At 39.1% G+C, this 17,138-nt stretch overlaps 1 protein-coding gene across 4 annotated transcripts in view; it reads right to left on the bottom strand.

Moving 5' to 3' along the window:
• Window positions 1–17,138, bottom strand: part of MBTD1 (mbt domain containing 1) — a 71,712-nt gene that overhangs the window by 23,569 nt on the left and 31,005 nt on the right. The window contains exons 3-7 of one of the 4 annotated variants that reach the window (XM_021704506.2): window positions 16,248–16,449; window positions 11,836–11,975; window positions 10,437–10,551; window positions 9,516–9,601; window positions 363–480 (exon numbers count right to left, since the gene is read on the bottom strand). In XM_021704506.2, coding sequence (XP_021560181.1) covers window positions 363–480; window positions 9,516–9,601; window positions 10,437–10,551; window positions 11,836–11,975; window positions 16,248–16,401 — 613 coding nt within the window. In that variant the 5' untranslated portion in view covers window positions 16,402–16,449. The remainder of the gene's footprint in view (window positions 1–362; window positions 481–9,515; window positions 9,602–10,436; window positions 10,552–11,835; window positions 11,976–16,247; window positions 16,450–17,138) is intronic. The other 3 variants (XM_021704507.2, XM_021704508.2, XM_021704509.2) reach the window with 3 other exon arrangements.

Genomic DNA, 17,138 nt, shown 5'->3' with positions numbered 1-17,138 from the left:
GGTTGAAAAAAATCAAAGGAAGAATAACATTTCATGATTATGTGACAGTTACATAAAATTCAAACTTCAGCGCTTGTAAATCAAGTGTCACTAGCACGCCAAGTCTATTCATTTACACGTATTGCTACGGCTACTTTCTCGCTACGACGGTCGAGCTGAGGAATTGTGACAGAGACTGTACTGCCCACAAAGCTAAAGGTATTTACCATCTGGTTTTTTATAAAAAAAAATTTGCTACCCTTTGCCCTATTATCGTATTTATTATTTATTTGGCAACACTTGCAAAATTTACAAATACGCTTTCTTACAAGTTACAAAAACATAACTGGCATTTTCTGGTAAATTATTACGTGTGCTTTCACCTGCTAATTTTACAATTCCAGCAATCCAGAAGACTTTGGTAGGTAGGCTGCAGTCTGTATTGGGAACTTCTACTCTCACATTTTCTGAGATATCACCCCAGCAGGTCCCCATAGGTGCCTGTCATATAAAAATTATTAAGTTATCATCTAATTAACATAAAGCCCAAAACACATTATTTAAAAATAAGCATTCCCATCAATAACGGAAATATTAAATTAAAAATGCCATTTAATTCATTTTTCTCTAAAAATAGAGTTGTTATTTCCCTTTTCACAGAATTCTATTTAGAAAAAGCCAGTGTCAGGGGCAAGCTCAAGATGAAGACAATTTCACATATATTAGAATAGATAGATCCATGTCAACTTCAAAATTCAATACTGTCCTAGTATTAGATCTAAGCAGCAATTTTTGTAAAAGCTATCACACTCAATAGGTTTCACAGGATAGAGCAGAGAAACTTGTTATTTTTAATATACGCTGAATGAATGCACTTTACCTTAACCTCTAATTTTAAAGGGTCTGTCCAAAGAGCAGAAAGAAAAATAATTCCAATTGAGCAATGTGGTTTCCACTAACAGGAGAAACAAAACTTAGTTATCTGTATTTTCAACTTAAGTTAAATTCATAAAACAGAAGTATAGTCTGTTAAAACAGACATGTGGCGAAAGCACCTGATAAAGTTATTAAAAAGGTGGAGTTGAAGAGTTTTTAGAGATGCATACAATGGTAAATTGTTAAATAATTTATTATTTCTAAACAAAGAGGAAATGTTCAATGTTAGAACTGGTAATCACTAGCCTCCACACCACATGGTTAGAATGGGGACTCAGAAAGCCGATTAAATGAGTATCACGAAGAGATTTTCCTAAGTCTAACATGCCCAAATTATAATTCCCATTACATTTTAATCCTTAAAACTTGAGGCCATTCACAATTATTTGAAGTTTATGCAACGGTTAATTAAATCAAATTAGTGAATTTAGGAATATAAATGCTGATAATACTAAACAGTCTCTGTGGCCTTGACAATCAGCTCCTCGTTATATATATAATTTAGAACCTTGAACACAGAGAAAAGGACTGGGTTAGGTTATAAAAGACCTGATAATACCAACAAATCAGGAAAAGACAAAACAGCTTCAGAGCTCAAAGATGACCAAACAAAGACATCTAAGAGTTACACGATCTAGCCTATTTGAACATTGGGTAAATGTCTTCCATGTAAGGTTTCTCATACTTTGGTGGATGCCAACCCACAGGAGGATTAGCCTAAAACAGTACTTAACCCCTATCCTCTCAACAGTTCATGACATTTCTGAAGGAGAGGAAAAAAGGTAAAATAATCCTGAACTAGAGTAAGTCTGGATACCAAAGACAGAATCAAATTATGGCTATTACTTTAAGTAGCACAAGCAATGAATATGCCTCAGTAACTTGGAGACAGTGGCCTATCTCAAATATTGGTGATTCTGGAAGGGTTCATGTAACTATCTCCCTGAGTTGTGCAAAAAAAACAGTACATCCATTATGACTACCACTTTCTGCTGTTTTTGAACTGAAAGACTGGACTCTTCAGGTTCTGCTATCTCCCCCTACATCATTCTAGACTGTAGGGCCATCCCTATTGCCAGCAGATACGATCAGAAAAGGAGAGGCTGGAAGGATGATAGGTAATGCAGATTAAGCTAAGATATATTAACATAAAGACCATGTTTTCATTTCTGTGAGGATGAACCAATTAGAGCAGATAGATGCAGCTAAATGTATGCACTAAATTAAGGCAGGGTATCCACCCCTCTTTGTTTGGCTGCCAAATCTTGTGGAATGGGTTTATTTTTTGTTGAGAAGAAAGAAGCATGGTTATGCTGATAAACTGGGGGTTAGGTTGGCATACTACTAAGTGAATTTGGCATACAGTACTCCTCTTAGAGCCAGATATGACAATTTCACCAACTTTTTTTTTTTTTTGGCCTTAATTATTTGCAGAAAATAACTTTTAGCCACATTTTATTAAAGAAAATAAAGTGTCAATATGCTCACTTAAAAAATAAGGATAATATTCACTTTATTGGGGTAATGTTTTTGTCCCTACAGTCTGGATTGGTATAGGAGAAAGTAGCAGAAAGTGACATTTGTTCTTGCCTGTAAGGTTGTGGTTCTGCTAGACCCTCTTAAACCAATCCATATGGTTCACTCTAAGAAACAAAAAAATGAAGGAACAGAAACAACAACAAAAAAGAGCACCATAGTTTCTACATAGCATGTGCTCAATGTGTTGAAATAATAAGGTAATTTCACAGATGTATCTGCCCTTTTGTTTAAAATGAATACTCTTAAGTGTGGAAGACTAAATGACCCAGGGCTTGACAGCCATCTTCATCTAAGTCATCTGTCTTCTCTTGCTGGCAGGAGGGATACCTCTGAAAGTCTGGATTGGCATAGCATGAACTAGCAGAACCATAATTTACAGGTAACAACAAATTTACCTTCCAGACTCAGGACGAGAGGTCCACCTCAGGCTCCTCCCAAATCAGGAAGATCTGCTTCACCACTTCCTGCTCCAGGGCCACTCGTGAGGGCTATCTGGGAGCGACTCTCCTTCCCTGCAAGGTAAGCTGTCATCAGGTCCTGCAGGACATGGCCAAATCCAAATGCTGAGGGCTCCCCAGCACAAATGAATGATAACCTCCACCTGACTGTCATCTATAAAAAATAACTGGGTGGGAAGTCTTATTTTCTGCAATTCAAGAACATTCCCAGATAGTCCAACAGCCCAGATGGCTAGACTCTCAGAGGGCTGATACACTGCACATATGATGCTTCATGGCAGAAATACAAATTTCCCTCCACAGAACTGCCAACCTATTTTGATAACCACCCACAATCCTCAACAAGTGGGCAGAGGCTGGCCCTGAAGTTGCACATAGGTAACCAAGAAAGAATCTATCCCAATGATGGTATGACAAATGTACAAAAAGCCACCAATGAAAGACTAAAAGGCATATGATTAGTTCATCTAGTAGAGAAAGATGAAATACCATTTGGCCAAAAAGGGAAAACATTACAGGAAATTAACCGGAAAGAAAGTAGAACTCCTAAATGCTACCTGCTGGAATTGGTAGGTTGAAATAGGAAAAAAAATTGTTCCCTCTTTCTCTAGAAAGTCCACTCACCTTTTGACCGGACACCAGAATCTACTTTTTGAGGTGGTGGCAGCAGGATGAGGGGGAGTATAAGGAGAGTATAAAAGGAAAATGGGATGCGTGGGGTGGAAGCAAGATTAAGAATGGGAGAATGCTATGTGTGTGTAAAAAGGGATAGGAAGCAGTGACTACTAATTTGAAAGGCATAAAATAGCCCACAATTAAAAAAACCAACAACGTATTAAACCAATACTGTTTTAAGAATCAGGAGATCCCAATAGAAAATCAAGAACTACTTTAGAAAACAGACCAAAATTAAAATAATCTAGATTATTTAGGCTTTCTTTAAAACATAAAAACAAGACAGGTGATTTTTATTATACCAGAGTCCAAATTCTATTTCATGGCGAGACCCGTGGCAGCTAACTCAAATGAGGCACTAACAAGTGCCAGAAACTAACTGAAGTTTTATTTCCATCAGAAAAGAAATTCTGCAATCTAGAATGACATACAGAAGATTCTAACTTTAGTGAGCATGGACACAAATATTTCAACTTCCAGTGGAGTCATGGGTATGTGTGGTCAAGGCTAGGGGGAAAAAGCCAAAACAATTTTACTTGAAATGGATTATTTTACTAATAAACACATACTTGAGAAATGGATCGTGAGTTTTACTGTAAAGAGAAACAATACTTTTATTATACATACACAAACAAAAGGACTTTCGTTTTTGACCTTAAAATACAAAAATATACTTGTGATATATGTTGTAAAGAAGTGCGGATAACCTTACCTTCTCAAAACACCTGGCACACACAGGTCAGGCGTCAAAGAGAGGATTAGAACATACCATGTAAGTGATACCAGGTTATCTTTGTGGAGGCAGCAAAGTCAGCTTTAAAGTTATGGTATACATGTGTACAAAGGGCCTTTTTAAAAAAAATAACAAAACTACAACTATTATCAAGGGAGAAAAAAGTAGGATGAGTTCTGATCTTAGCAGTAAGTTATCAACAGGACACCAGAATATATAGTCCTGTATCAAATGAAAGGAATCTCAAGTCTGTAAATACATGACTAAAGGACTGATTTCTGTGTTTCACATCCACTTGATATTAGCACATTTTGGCCTGTGCTGTAATGTCTAGAAAGAAATGTTTTATTTGATTTTATAAGGCAAGTAACAGGAAATAGGACTGCTTCAACTTAAAAGTCTACAGTCTTGGGGGGCCTAGGTGGCTCAGACAGGTAAGCATCCAACTCTCTTGGTTTTGACTCAGGTCATGATCTCCGGGTTGTGAGACTGAGCTCCACGTTGGGCTCTGCGCTCAGTGCAGAGTCTGCTTGAGATTCTTTCCCACTCCCTCTCAGCGCCTCCCCCCACTTGTGCTCTCTCTCTCTCTAAAATAGATAAAATAAAATAAAATCTGAAAAAAAAAAAAAAAAAGACTAAAGTCTTTCCAAAAAATGAAGAATGCTTTAAAGCTCAATGTTCTGCATACACATTGATCAACTGGAGTCTCTCTTGGGTTCAAACATAAATTACTAGAAGAAAATCACCTGTGAATTTCATGTATACAGTGTACCTAACTGGCATTGGTACTGAAGTAATATTTTTGATTTTTCCACAGTTAGGATAGATATGGATACTGCTTTTAGAGGTTGTGAAAAAAATAGGAAATATATATAAAATCAGTCTGATACATATATCAGTCTCTGCCCCTGGTTCCTGGCACAAAGCTCTTAAAACCTTTGTGATTTCTTAAGTGATAAGACCACTAGGAGCATCTTTTGTTCTCATATTTGGTCTCTGAGCCGGGTCCTGACACAGAGCTCCTAAATCCTTTGAAATCTCTTAAGTGATAAAAGCATCTTTTGTTCTAATGAGGAGATTCTGGGTGGGCTCCTAGACAGCCTCAGGATAGGGGCTGGTTGCCAGAAAGAGCAGCCTATGAGGAGAAGCTTAGAACCCTCAGCCCCAGTCCCCATCCTCTGGGAAAGGGAGAGGGTGTGGAGTTCATGATTGATCATGCCTATACGATGAAGCCTTCATCAAAATCCCAAAATATAGGCTTCCCCGGCCATCCAAAAGTAGATAAAATCATAACTATAACCATAAAACCTTTTGTAAGCCAAAATGGCATAAGGTGAGGAAGCACTTTTTATTTCCTGAAAGCAAAAATGTTTCTGATTTCTTTTGGTTAGTGAAAACAGGTACTAATGCAGGCCTTTCATAAAAGTGAAGTGATGTAAAGTGGACTTTCGGATAGTGAGGGATATCTGTATATGGGGTTCAGAGAGCTTCTGGGCTGGTGATCACATGGGGGTGCTAGGAGAGTGGCACACCCGGAGGGGGCATGAAGTTCCATGCCCCTTCTCACAGCCTTGCCTTACGTATCTTCTCATCTGGCTGTTCACCTGTACTGTTTATTATGTCCTTTATAATAAACTGGCAAATGTTTCCCTGAGTTCTGTAAGCCATTCTAGCAAATAATTGAACCCAAAGAGGTCGTGGGAACCCTGATTTACAGCCAGTTGGTCTTAAGCATAGGTAACAACTAGGACTTCTGATTGGTATCTGAAGTGGGGCTAGTCTTATGGGACTGAGCCCTTAACCTGAGTGATATGATGCTAACTCCAGGTAGACAGTGTCAAAATTGAGTTGAATTGTCAGACACCCAGCTGGTGTTAAAGAATTACTTGATGTGTGGAAAACCTGCACATCTGGTGTCAGAAATATTGTGTGGAAGCAGTGTATGAGTAAAAGAAACACAGGAACGTTTTTCCTATGGGGACTTAAAAACTACATTAAAAAAAAAAACCCCAAAACTTTAAATTATGGCAAGCAGGTTAAAGCCCAAAATTGAAATATAATCCGGCTACTGAAAAAAGTAGCAAGAGTTTCATTTACAACAAGATGAACTAGATGATTTTTAAGATACTTTACAGTTTTGTCACCATATGATTTAGGATTAATTAAGTGTTATTACCTAATTCAGTGGTTTCCAACCTCCAAGACTGCCAAGGAAGGGGAAGCCAAGGATCAGGGGCCAAGGCTCTGGCCACCCCACCCCACCCTTGCTAGATCAATCAGTGCAGCTTTCTCTTATCCTAACTACGTCTATTAGGGAAAAGAGTAATAATTCTGAAGCTTACACAAATAAACCCCAAAAACCCCAAAACCAAAACAAACAAACAAAAAAAACCTCTCAAAACTACCAAACTACCTGGACAAAATGAAAGATATACTAGATACATGACAATCATGACATACAGATTTGAAGTAGGTAATCTAATAACAGTTGAGGCTCAATTTCCTTTGCTAATTATAAAAAATGTCAACATTGCTGTAACTGAGTGACTGAGCAGGAAGCACTGTGCATAATTACAGCAACTATCAAAGAGGACACAGTCCTATGATATACTTTGCAGAAACTTCATTCCCAGAAGTTTAAAGATAGACTGTGGGAAAAAAAGAGCTCCACTCCTGAAATCCTGTGATTTTAGAACTAATCACAATCATATTTAAGTGCCGGGAAAGATAAAGTGTTTGTTTACCTGTGATCCTTACTCCAGAAGAGGCTGGGTTACGTTAAAGAAGCAAGGCGCTCAGGGCTTGGACACTGCTCCCAGGCCCAATTCTTGGTTCAATCAGAGTAGTTCTACTTCCATGTTACACACTGGATGTTTCTTAAAATTATGTTTGAAAAAGAATCCCCTATGAGCAGGAAAAGGCTCCCAACCTGTGCTCAAGTTGGGGACAAGGCAGATGTGGAGTCTGGCGGAAGTGGGCCTTACTGATGAACCAGTGTTGGGGCGGGCAGTTTGAGTCTTAGAAGACTCCAAGATGGATGAAACAAGGCAGGGCCTTGTGCTCCCAGCAACTCCTGACAACAGACTTTCTAAAGCCAAAGCCAGTTAACTCTCCTTGGAGACTTGGAGTAGTAGAGAACTACTCGGGGGAAGAACCAGGAAGAGTCAGCTCTAAAGGATAAAATCAAGTGTAGCATGAGGTCTGACCAAAACCAAATGGCTTCAAATGAAGATGGTGATTAAGGCAACAAAGCAAACTCATTTGTACTAAAATAAACTAAAAAATTACCGATATCAGTTGCTTTCCTACTTGTTGAGAAAAAGGCAGTAAAGAAAGATGAGTGGCGCAGGAAAACACTGGGTGGCAGATGCTTTGCTTCCGAGTGAGAAACGGGAGCCCACACAATATCCTTATTAATAAAACAATAAGGCTAAGCTGCTCTAATCCATATGATTACTTTAATCTTAAAAAAGAACTGAAAACAAAATCAGTTTCATTATTATAATAGAGATTTTCTTACAAAGAACTTTAATATACCAGACATGAAATAAAATATGCTTTTGGGATTTTGAAATGTTTTTTAAAAAAATACCTTGACTACTTACATAACACAGCTTTACACGGTTTATGGTATCAAAATATAAAAAAAAAACCCAGAATATTAAAGACAGGAAAAGAGATAAAGGCTATTCAGAAGAGACAACAAATGTTCCAGGTATCTGGGATGAAGGAGTTATTGTAACTGAGAACTTAATCGGAGTCTGAGTTTCTCAAAAGCAGAAAGAACTAGAGAGAGAACGAGAAAGATCTGCTTTGCAGTTCTCTTTAATGTTGCTGTTGCTGTGTATTTATTTAATCTATTTCACAAATGTAACACTACTATCCACCTTATGGTGAAGTACATCACCTACTTGACACACTCAGTAAAGTATCTAGGATCCCTTTTAGGCTGCTTCAGAGTCAGCATGCCACCAACAAGGGGCTGAAGAGCTGTACTTTCAGGAAAGAAAACTAGCAAATTAATGAACTCAGCTTTGGTTTACATTCTTACCACTGATTTCATATGCTTGGCCTTGATCAAGAGTCTGTATTGGCCGTGAACAAATGAAAATTCATTTGGGTTTCCACAGCAAGAACTCAAGCTCAGTTTTGTCCACATGCTGTTATTTAAAAGTAAAGTCCTAACTTAACAAAATGTTTAGTGTAAGCAAAGTTTCATTCATTAATTTTCTAAATTCTCTTTTCTTTTTGTACATAGTCAGTAGCAGATAGTTTTTTTTAATAGCAGGCAGAACCTTTAAATATAAATTAAATGCGTAGTAAGGTCAAAAAAGTATTGGAGAGAATTAATCACAGATCACTGAACAAAAAGGAACAGGATCAAAAGGAACAAACATCTTTTTTTTTTTTAAAGATTTTTAAATTTTATTTGACAGAGAGAGAGACAGTGAGAGAGGGAACACAAGCAGGGGGAGTGGGAGAGGGAGAAGCAGGCTTCCCGCGGAGCAGGGAGCCCCATGTGGGGCTCGATCCCAGGACCCCGGGATCATGACCCGAGCCGAAGGCAGACGCCGAACGACTGAGCCACCCAGGCGCCCCCAGACTTATCTTCCGATAACATTTTTAACATAATTCTGAATTACTTCACATACTCCGTAAGAATCTACTTGCCAAAAAGAACATCCTGCAAAGGGTTTTCCAGTATGTATCACATATTTCAGCCCACAATGCTGTATTACTAATAGTTCCTTCTTTGTTTTTGTGATTTTTACCTTTGTAGACAAAACATAACTGGAAGAAAGAGCCTTCCTTTTCCTAACTGTCAGGTCAGATTACAAAGATTCAGGTAACACTCATGATGGATGGTTTGTATTACGTTGGACCATACGACACTGCCAGTACACATGAGATACAGACCCAGCCAACTGTGTATGGTTCAGCTTAGTATGAAAATTGGAGGAGACTAGTATTTTTCCCTATTCGAGTAATTTCAAATTATAATTTCTTTAAAGGATGCTTTTACTTGTAGAACTTCTAGAAATTATTTTTATTACTAATAAGTATAATAAAAAAACATTTTTGTGACATTGTACAAAATAAAGATCTTCTAAAGACAAGACACTTAGATGTATTGTGTCTTCAGGTTTAAACAATGACTAAGCATTTCAGTAGGAGGTGAGAAATTCCATACTCACATGTTTAAAGCAGGTAACTGGAGCTGCTGTAAAGCTATTGCTATTGATGTAGTTACCCCAGCTGAAGCCTTCCATGGAGACTGCTGCTGAAAACAAATAAATTTAGGTATATTCCAATTCTCAAACCTTTCATTCACATGAAAATGAGAAATGATATAAAATTAACTTATCACCTTGAAAGAAAGTTTTCTTTTTTCCTGTACAGATTTAAGAACTTTTCTAAATACACATGAACTTTTGCATAGATCATATCTGCAAACAAATAGTTTGTGTTCCACACGTAGCATAAGCTGCTTGGGAAGTGAAGTAAGAAAGAGCTCTTCAGTAACGAGCAGCAAAGCGGAGAGCAGAAGTGTTCAGGATAACAAAGAATGCCATGGCTGCTTTTGGGTTTTTATTCCCATGCAGCTTTTACTGGGCACCTCAAAGAGATTTCTAGCCAGTATCTGCTACTGATGCCTTCAGGGGGTTTTTCATTGCTTTACTTCCTGCTGCATCTCCCTGCTTCTGCTCTCCTGTCAAGAATCTTCTATTAGAAATGATCCTTTCCTCAATCTCTTCCTCTTACTACTCTCTTCTCCCCACTCCCTATAAAGCTTGCTAAATGTCCTCTTTCTTTGCTTTTTATCTCCACAATGCTCCCCACCATCCACAGCATACAGAACCTGTACACAGAAAATAATAAGCCAAATAAAAAATGTTAGGGGTACTGCCCCAAGCACTGTGAACTTGCGAACACAACAACGCTCTTCTAGAATTATTTATTGAAATTAAAACCATCATCATGAAGCCTAATGTCATAATGTACTAGTAGAACCTAGAAATAGCTTAGTTAACAAAACCCAAAATTAAAATGTCATTAACTCAAACTAGATGAATCAGTATCTAATATTTCACCTCTATTACATTCACTGATATTACCTGCTTTAGTCTTTGCTTGATTTTGCAAGGTAGCTTGATACTGAGCATATGCGGCTAGTTTAGCAACTAAAGGTTGTTTCTGAAGAACTTTTGCTTTCTTTGTTGGAGGCTTACCCTAAAACAAGAAGAGTTAAGTAAATAGGATTCTTTTTCATCCACCCCCCTCCACCGAAAAAATTAACCTGACTGCATACTACCCATTCTGCTTAAGTAACATCAAGGGTTTAGAAAATTATTAAAGCAGAGGAAACATACAAGGACTTTTAATGTGAGAAATGGTTCTGGAGTCCTGCTACAGTGTAGATGTCTAACACGGGTAGCAGGGCTGGCGCAGACTAAAACAGCAATATGCAAATTAATATGTTAATAAAAAATTATATCCCATAAGATGTTAAAATATAGGCTGTGGTGGATACTTGATTCCTTCTTATACTAGATAAAACCAGTGGTTATTCACTCATGCAGGTTGCCAAGCATTGCTATTTTTACGGTAAGAGAAGGTAATTTAATGTTTAAAGAGCAAGTGACTGAGGTTTATACCTTTAGTGCTAACGCAAAAGATCAATGACAAAATGATCATGGGCCAAATTCACAGTGTGACAAACTGCCATCCATTTGGGTACAGACCACTGCTCAGGATCTTACGTACTGTCTATCTGAAATATAGAAATACATCTAAGTGATGTATTTCCTTAATTTGGGGAATTTATATAATCCTTTCAGTGTTATGTAATGATCACAATAAGTTAAAAGGAGAGTAAGAAAAATGTGATCAAATATATTACAGAAATCACTTAAATGCCTTAAAAACATTCTTTATAGCTACAATGGTAACAACTTAGTCAAATGATCAAATCTCCATTTTGTAGGCACTGATGTACATTTAAAGAAAGATGAATTTTTTTATACCATGAACGTTTTCAAAAAGGTTAATTGGATTAACCAAACACATTTGTTCAAGGTATCAAATAGGTTGCAATCAAAAGTACAAAGCAAAGATGATGGAGAGATAATACCAAAGGGTAAATCATTTCCCCCCAAATATTGAATGATTCTACCTTGATGTTAACTCGAAAGAAAACAAGGGGGAAAAATGGCTTCAGTTTCTGTATATAACAAGGTGTTTATTATATTTATACTTATTTAGAAAAAGAGTAAATATTTTTCTTTCACTTATACAAACAGTTTGGATACTATGCCTTGTCTGTTTATAATAGCTGTTCAATTTTATAGACTGAGCAAACTCTGGGGACCACATATTTCAAAAAAAAAATGTGGGGTATAAAGTGGTAACTGGCCAACTGGGTAGAAGTGGAGTGCAGTGAATCACGATCAAATGACAGATAAACAGTGAAAGCCATAGAAATAACAGACATAAAGAACAAGAAGGTTTCTGTACCGTTACCTGAAGTCTGGCCAAAATGCTTGCCTTCTTGGAGTTTGACGAATAGCTTCGTGAACATGAAACGCTACAGAAACGCTTTGTTTTGGAGTAAAAAGCATCTCGCACACCAACCATCCCACACATTTCGCAGGTAGCTAATTAAGAAAATAAAAACAGTGGTGGCATGATCATAAAATAAAACCCATTTTTTACCTAACAGTTTTAATAACTTATTATCTAAAGGTTTTAATTTAAACATGAGACAGAAAATGTCTTGTTACCCAAATGATGGAAAAGCCTCTACAACAGTTAGAGAAAAGACTGGTACGATGCCATGGCTGCAGTTCCAGAAAGTCTGACCATAGCTCAAGGTCTAATACGCTTTACAAGGGTCTAAACCCACGAGCAAATATAAAGCAGATTCCACTTACATGTCCTCAGTGCTTGCCATGTGCCAGGCATTTTCATATACACTAAGAGCTCTAACTTTCTGAATGGATTATAAACAAAAGATGAAAAGAAGTGCAACGCAACTGAGGATTAACACAAAGTACAACCTAGAAAGAGCCAAGTCTTGGAAAAATGCTAAGGAACAGATTTTTTCAAGTTATGTTCAGAGGACAAGAAGGACAGGCTCAAAGCTTGAGGAAGGTGCTTGATTATTCCCTTTGGTAACAGAGGAAAACAAGACTCTGACTACTAAATGTGCCTCTTTTGTAAATTCGCATACTGGACAATAATCTGAAAGGCAGAATTAGAAGAAGGGTCATTGTCATGGAATATTATTCATTCACAAAAAAAGAAGGAAATCCTGCCATTTGTGACAACACGGTTAAACCCGGAGAGCATATGCTAAGTGAAATCGTGTATGGGATCATTTACATGTGGAAGCCTAAAAAAAAAAAAAAAAGCCAATTTCATAGAAACAGAATATAGAATGGCGATTGCCAGAGGCTGGGGGGGGGAGGGTGACATGTAGGTCAAAGGGTACAAAGTTTCAGTTATAAGAAAAGTAAATTGTGGGGGCGCCTGGGTGGCTCAGTTGGTTAAGCGGCTGCCTTCGGCTCAGGTCATGATCCTGGAGTCCCAGGATCGAGTCCCGCATCGGGCTCCCTGCTCGGCAGGGAGTCTGCTTCTCCCTCTGACCCTCCTCCCTCTCATGCTCTCTGTCTCATTCTCTCTCAAATAAATAAATAAATAATCTTAAAAAAATATATAGATATATTTTTAAAGATTTTATTTATTTATTTGACAGAGACACAGCGAGAGAAGGAACACAAGCAGGGGGAGTGGGAGAGGGAGAAGCAGGCCTCCCGCGGAGCAAGGAGCCCAATGCAGAGCTCGATCCCAGGACCCTGGGATCATGACCTGAGCCGAAGGCAGACGCTTAACGACTGAGCTACTCAGGCGTCCCAGAAATAAACAATTTCTAAGACCAAAATTTAGTAAGAAAAAGGTTATGTGGATTTATTTATTTATTTATTTGGGGATGGGGAGTGGAGAGGGAGAGAGAATCTTAGGCAGGCTAGACTCGGGGCTCGATCTCATGACCTGGCCGAAATCAAGAGTTAGATGCTTAACTGACTAAGCCACCCAAGCGCCCCTGGAATAATTTAAAGTCTTAAACCTTGGATTTAAAAAACCAACTGCAGGGGCGCCTGGGTGGCTCAGTTGGTTAAGCAGCTGCCTTCAACTCAGGTCATGATCCCAGGGTCCTGGGATTGAGCCCCATGGCAGGCTCCCTGCTCAGTGGGGCATCTGCTTCTCCTTCTCCCTCTGCTTCTCCCCCTTCCCCCAACTCGTATGTGTGCTCTCTTTCTCAAATAAATAAATAAGTAAATAAAATCTTAAAAACAAAACAAAAACAAAAACAACTGCAGCTGGAAAGGGGCTGGAACTTGGTAAGTCTCAAAAGGGAAGCCCCCAGAAGCTTTTGTCTCCAAATCCAGAGCCTGTCCTTTGGGGACTGAGGGAGGGCCCAATTCTTTTTTTTTTTTTTTTTTAAGATTTTATTTATTTGACAGAGAGATAGAGCACAAGTAGGCAGAGAGGCAGGCACAGGGAGAGGGAGAAGCAGACTCCCCGCTGAGCGGGGAGCCCAACTCAGGACTAGATCCCAGGACCCTGGGATCATGACCTGAGCCGAAGGCAGATGCTTAACCCACTGAGCCACCCAGGTGCCCAGGGAGGGCCCAATTCTTACCAGATATCCTGCCACACTCAGAGACAGGTCTCCCAGGACCAGCACAGTATGTAGCTCAACCAAAGTCCAAAGGGGAAACCTCTGCTGCCATACTTGCTGCCCATCATGCTGATGGCCAGGCCTGGGGAGGTCAGCGCCAGTCTTTTGCCCTCAGACCCATGGCCAGGCCTCCAAACCTGGCTTTTGGCTGCTGAGGTTCTATGACAGTTATTTCAGCACAGATCACTGCTACTCCGCTTCCCTTTATCAAGACAGCCATTAAGAGAAATATGAAGCTGATTTCATCAATTAGGCCTACCTATAGCCCCAACCTGGGAGTAAGCTTGAAATCACTCCTGGGTCCTCTTCAGGCCCTGAATCATTTTTCAACTGTGAAAATCAGAATGGGATCCTGGCGGACTCACTTCTGAATCTAAGTGGTATCAAACAAGGCTGGATCCTATTCCCATTCAGTGTTCTCAGGCACCTCTGGTGTATGTAGCCCCAGCCGGGGCTTCTGGGGATACTTCCTGTCACCCTTGGCTTCAGGCCATCCTGCCTAGCAGGTAACCACATCCCAACTGTACAGATGGAAAAACAGGCTCCGTGGGTCAGAAGCCCGCTCAGGGCCAAAAATTTAACTCAAAATCTGCCTGTTCCACCTTCTTTCCCCTGTGCCCTTGTCTTTGTGATGTCCTTGGAGATGACCTTGTCTGGCTCCCAAGTGAAGTGGGAGTGTGTCCTTCAGCTTTTGCCAATAGGAAGCCTCTTTGCTGACAGCAAGTAACCAGAAGCCAGGACCCTGTGAAAAGCCCTCAGTGAGCACTGACTGATTTAAAACTATGTTCTCAGACACTGCAGGCCCCCAGATGGTTGTATTTCCAGATCTTTCATCTCTGGGAGATGTTTCTTGTGGTCAGTCACCCATGTGCCTGGCACAGCTGAATGGCTCAGTGTTACTCCTTTGAAGTCCTACCTGCCAATCTCTGCTACGACAGTTCCCTTCTTCCACAGGCTTCTCCCACACCTTCCACCTTTGTCCTTCAAAGCCAGCTCAAAGGCTGCCTGCCCTGTGAAGCCCTCTCTGGTTGGATCCAGGGAGAATTCATCACCTGCCCTTCCTGCTCCCATAGCCCTTGCTTGTGCCGTTCCTAAAAGTATATTCAAATCAGCCTCATATATTAAAAAACAGAAAGTTGGGGTGCCTGGCTGGCTCAGTTGGTGGAGCATGTGACTCTTGATCTCGGGGTTCTAAATTCAAGCCCCAAGCTGGGAGGACAGATTTCTTAAAAATCTTAAAAAAAAAAAAAAAAAGTCAACTGCCAATGCACGAAACTGGTTTAATTGGTTTACTGGTAAAGCTGTTGAAAAGATTAAAGAGTTTCAGCTATATGCAAAATCAGTATTACTTTCAAAAAAGCTAGAGCAACTGTGTGGCATGAGTGGAAACACAGTGTCCTGAAAAAAAGAGATGAGGGCGGAATTACCTTCTGCCCTAATCATACAGGTGACCAACCATCAGCCTGAGGTGCGTTCCAGGAGATGGGACTTTCAATCCTAAAAACAGGACAGTCTCGGGAAAGTCAGGACAAGCTGTCACCTTACTACCACGTAATCCAAAGTATGCCCAGAAGACGGTGAGCAGGATATACTCATGAATTAAAATCACTGTGATACTACAAGAAATGACCGAAGCAACTAGAGTTACTCAGAGTGTTCTAGTGTGAAGGGAGATCACTGTAACAAGGATTAGAATTCTTCTGTGTACCTTTAAAAGACAAAATTAAGACCCAAAGACAAAATTTAGAGCACGGGTAATTTTGGTGCAATATAAAGGATATGCTGGTAATTACAGATACGTTATCACTGGAAGTGTTAACCATGAGGAATTTTTGTAGAGGAGAGAGACTTTACCCTGCAAGTGCCCGTCAACTCTACAGGCCCGTGATCCTACACACTCAGTTACACAGGGATTTACTATCTAATGACTGAATTTATGTCCAACATTATGTTTCTCAATAGCCTTTTTTTAAATTTTGTTCTACTTGCCCTCCACCAGAATATGGGGTAGGCAAGATAAAGAGATCAAACAGAAATCTAATGGTCTTATCTACAACTCTAAGTTTCAGACTGCGTTTCTTTTTTCCTTGAAAAATTCTAAGGAAGGGATATGACAGAAGAAATGGAACTAAAACATAACCTCCAACATGAAGCTGAGTAACAGCGGAAGGCTGTAAATACTCACCCATGCCAGATTTACCATCTGGGTATGTGTACACTTGTCCATTGTTTTTGATAATTGGGAGGTTAGAAGGTAAAGGAGCAACTTCTTCTTCACTCTCCTCAGAGCTGGAGCTGCTACTCGTGTCCTCACTACAGCTATCATAACCGTCAAACATCCCGAATGAGTCTCTTCTTTTCCTTTCGGAGCGTGAAGAACGTTCAGTCTTAAAAGTAGAAGAAATCAATAATACATGACACAGCACAGATACACCCCCCACCCAAAGGAACTTAGTTCCAATTATGTTAAGTGGTATTTGAAAAATGAAGATCTAGCCCTCAGAAATAATACATTTTATTCTGTAATGAAATGTTTGTTTCAAAACAGAGGCTTTCCTTTCTACAAGGTGCAAATTTATTAGCTACCATGTTAGCTAATAAGAATGTCAACGGTGACAGCAAGAACACTGAGTGGGATCTGAAGAGCACCACGTAATTTAAGCTTTGCCATTAACTAGGTGGGTTATTTCTCTATTAAAAGGAAATTAAATTAGATGATTTTTTTTTTGAAATTGTGGTGAAATATAGATAAACAGATGATTTCTCAATTTGCCTTTCAATTCTGAAACTGTAGATTTCTACAATTTAGAGCATCCAGGAAATATATAGATGCTTTTAAAAATCACTGCTAAGAGCTCTGGAGAGATTGAGGATTTTAATTTTAGAAATAATTTATAGATATTAACTATTTAAAAATGATAGAAGATAACATTTGTACATAGGTAACCCTATCTCATTTTTTTCCTTAGCATAAACAATGGTTAAAAAAACTCCAAGTATCTCAAGCTAAAAACATTATTTTCTTTTCAAAGGAAAAGCACAAAGACACTATTATCATCTTCAGTGAATGCCACAC

The sequence above is a fragment of the Neomonachus schauinslandi genome, chromosome 15 (assembly GCF_002201575.2).
Source record: "Neomonachus schauinslandi chromosome 15, ASM220157v2, whole genome shotgun sequence".
NCBI lineage: Eukaryota > Metazoa > Chordata > Mammalia > Carnivora > Phocidae > Neomonachus > Neomonachus schauinslandi.
This window is presented reverse-complemented; position numbering and strand designations above follow the sequence as displayed.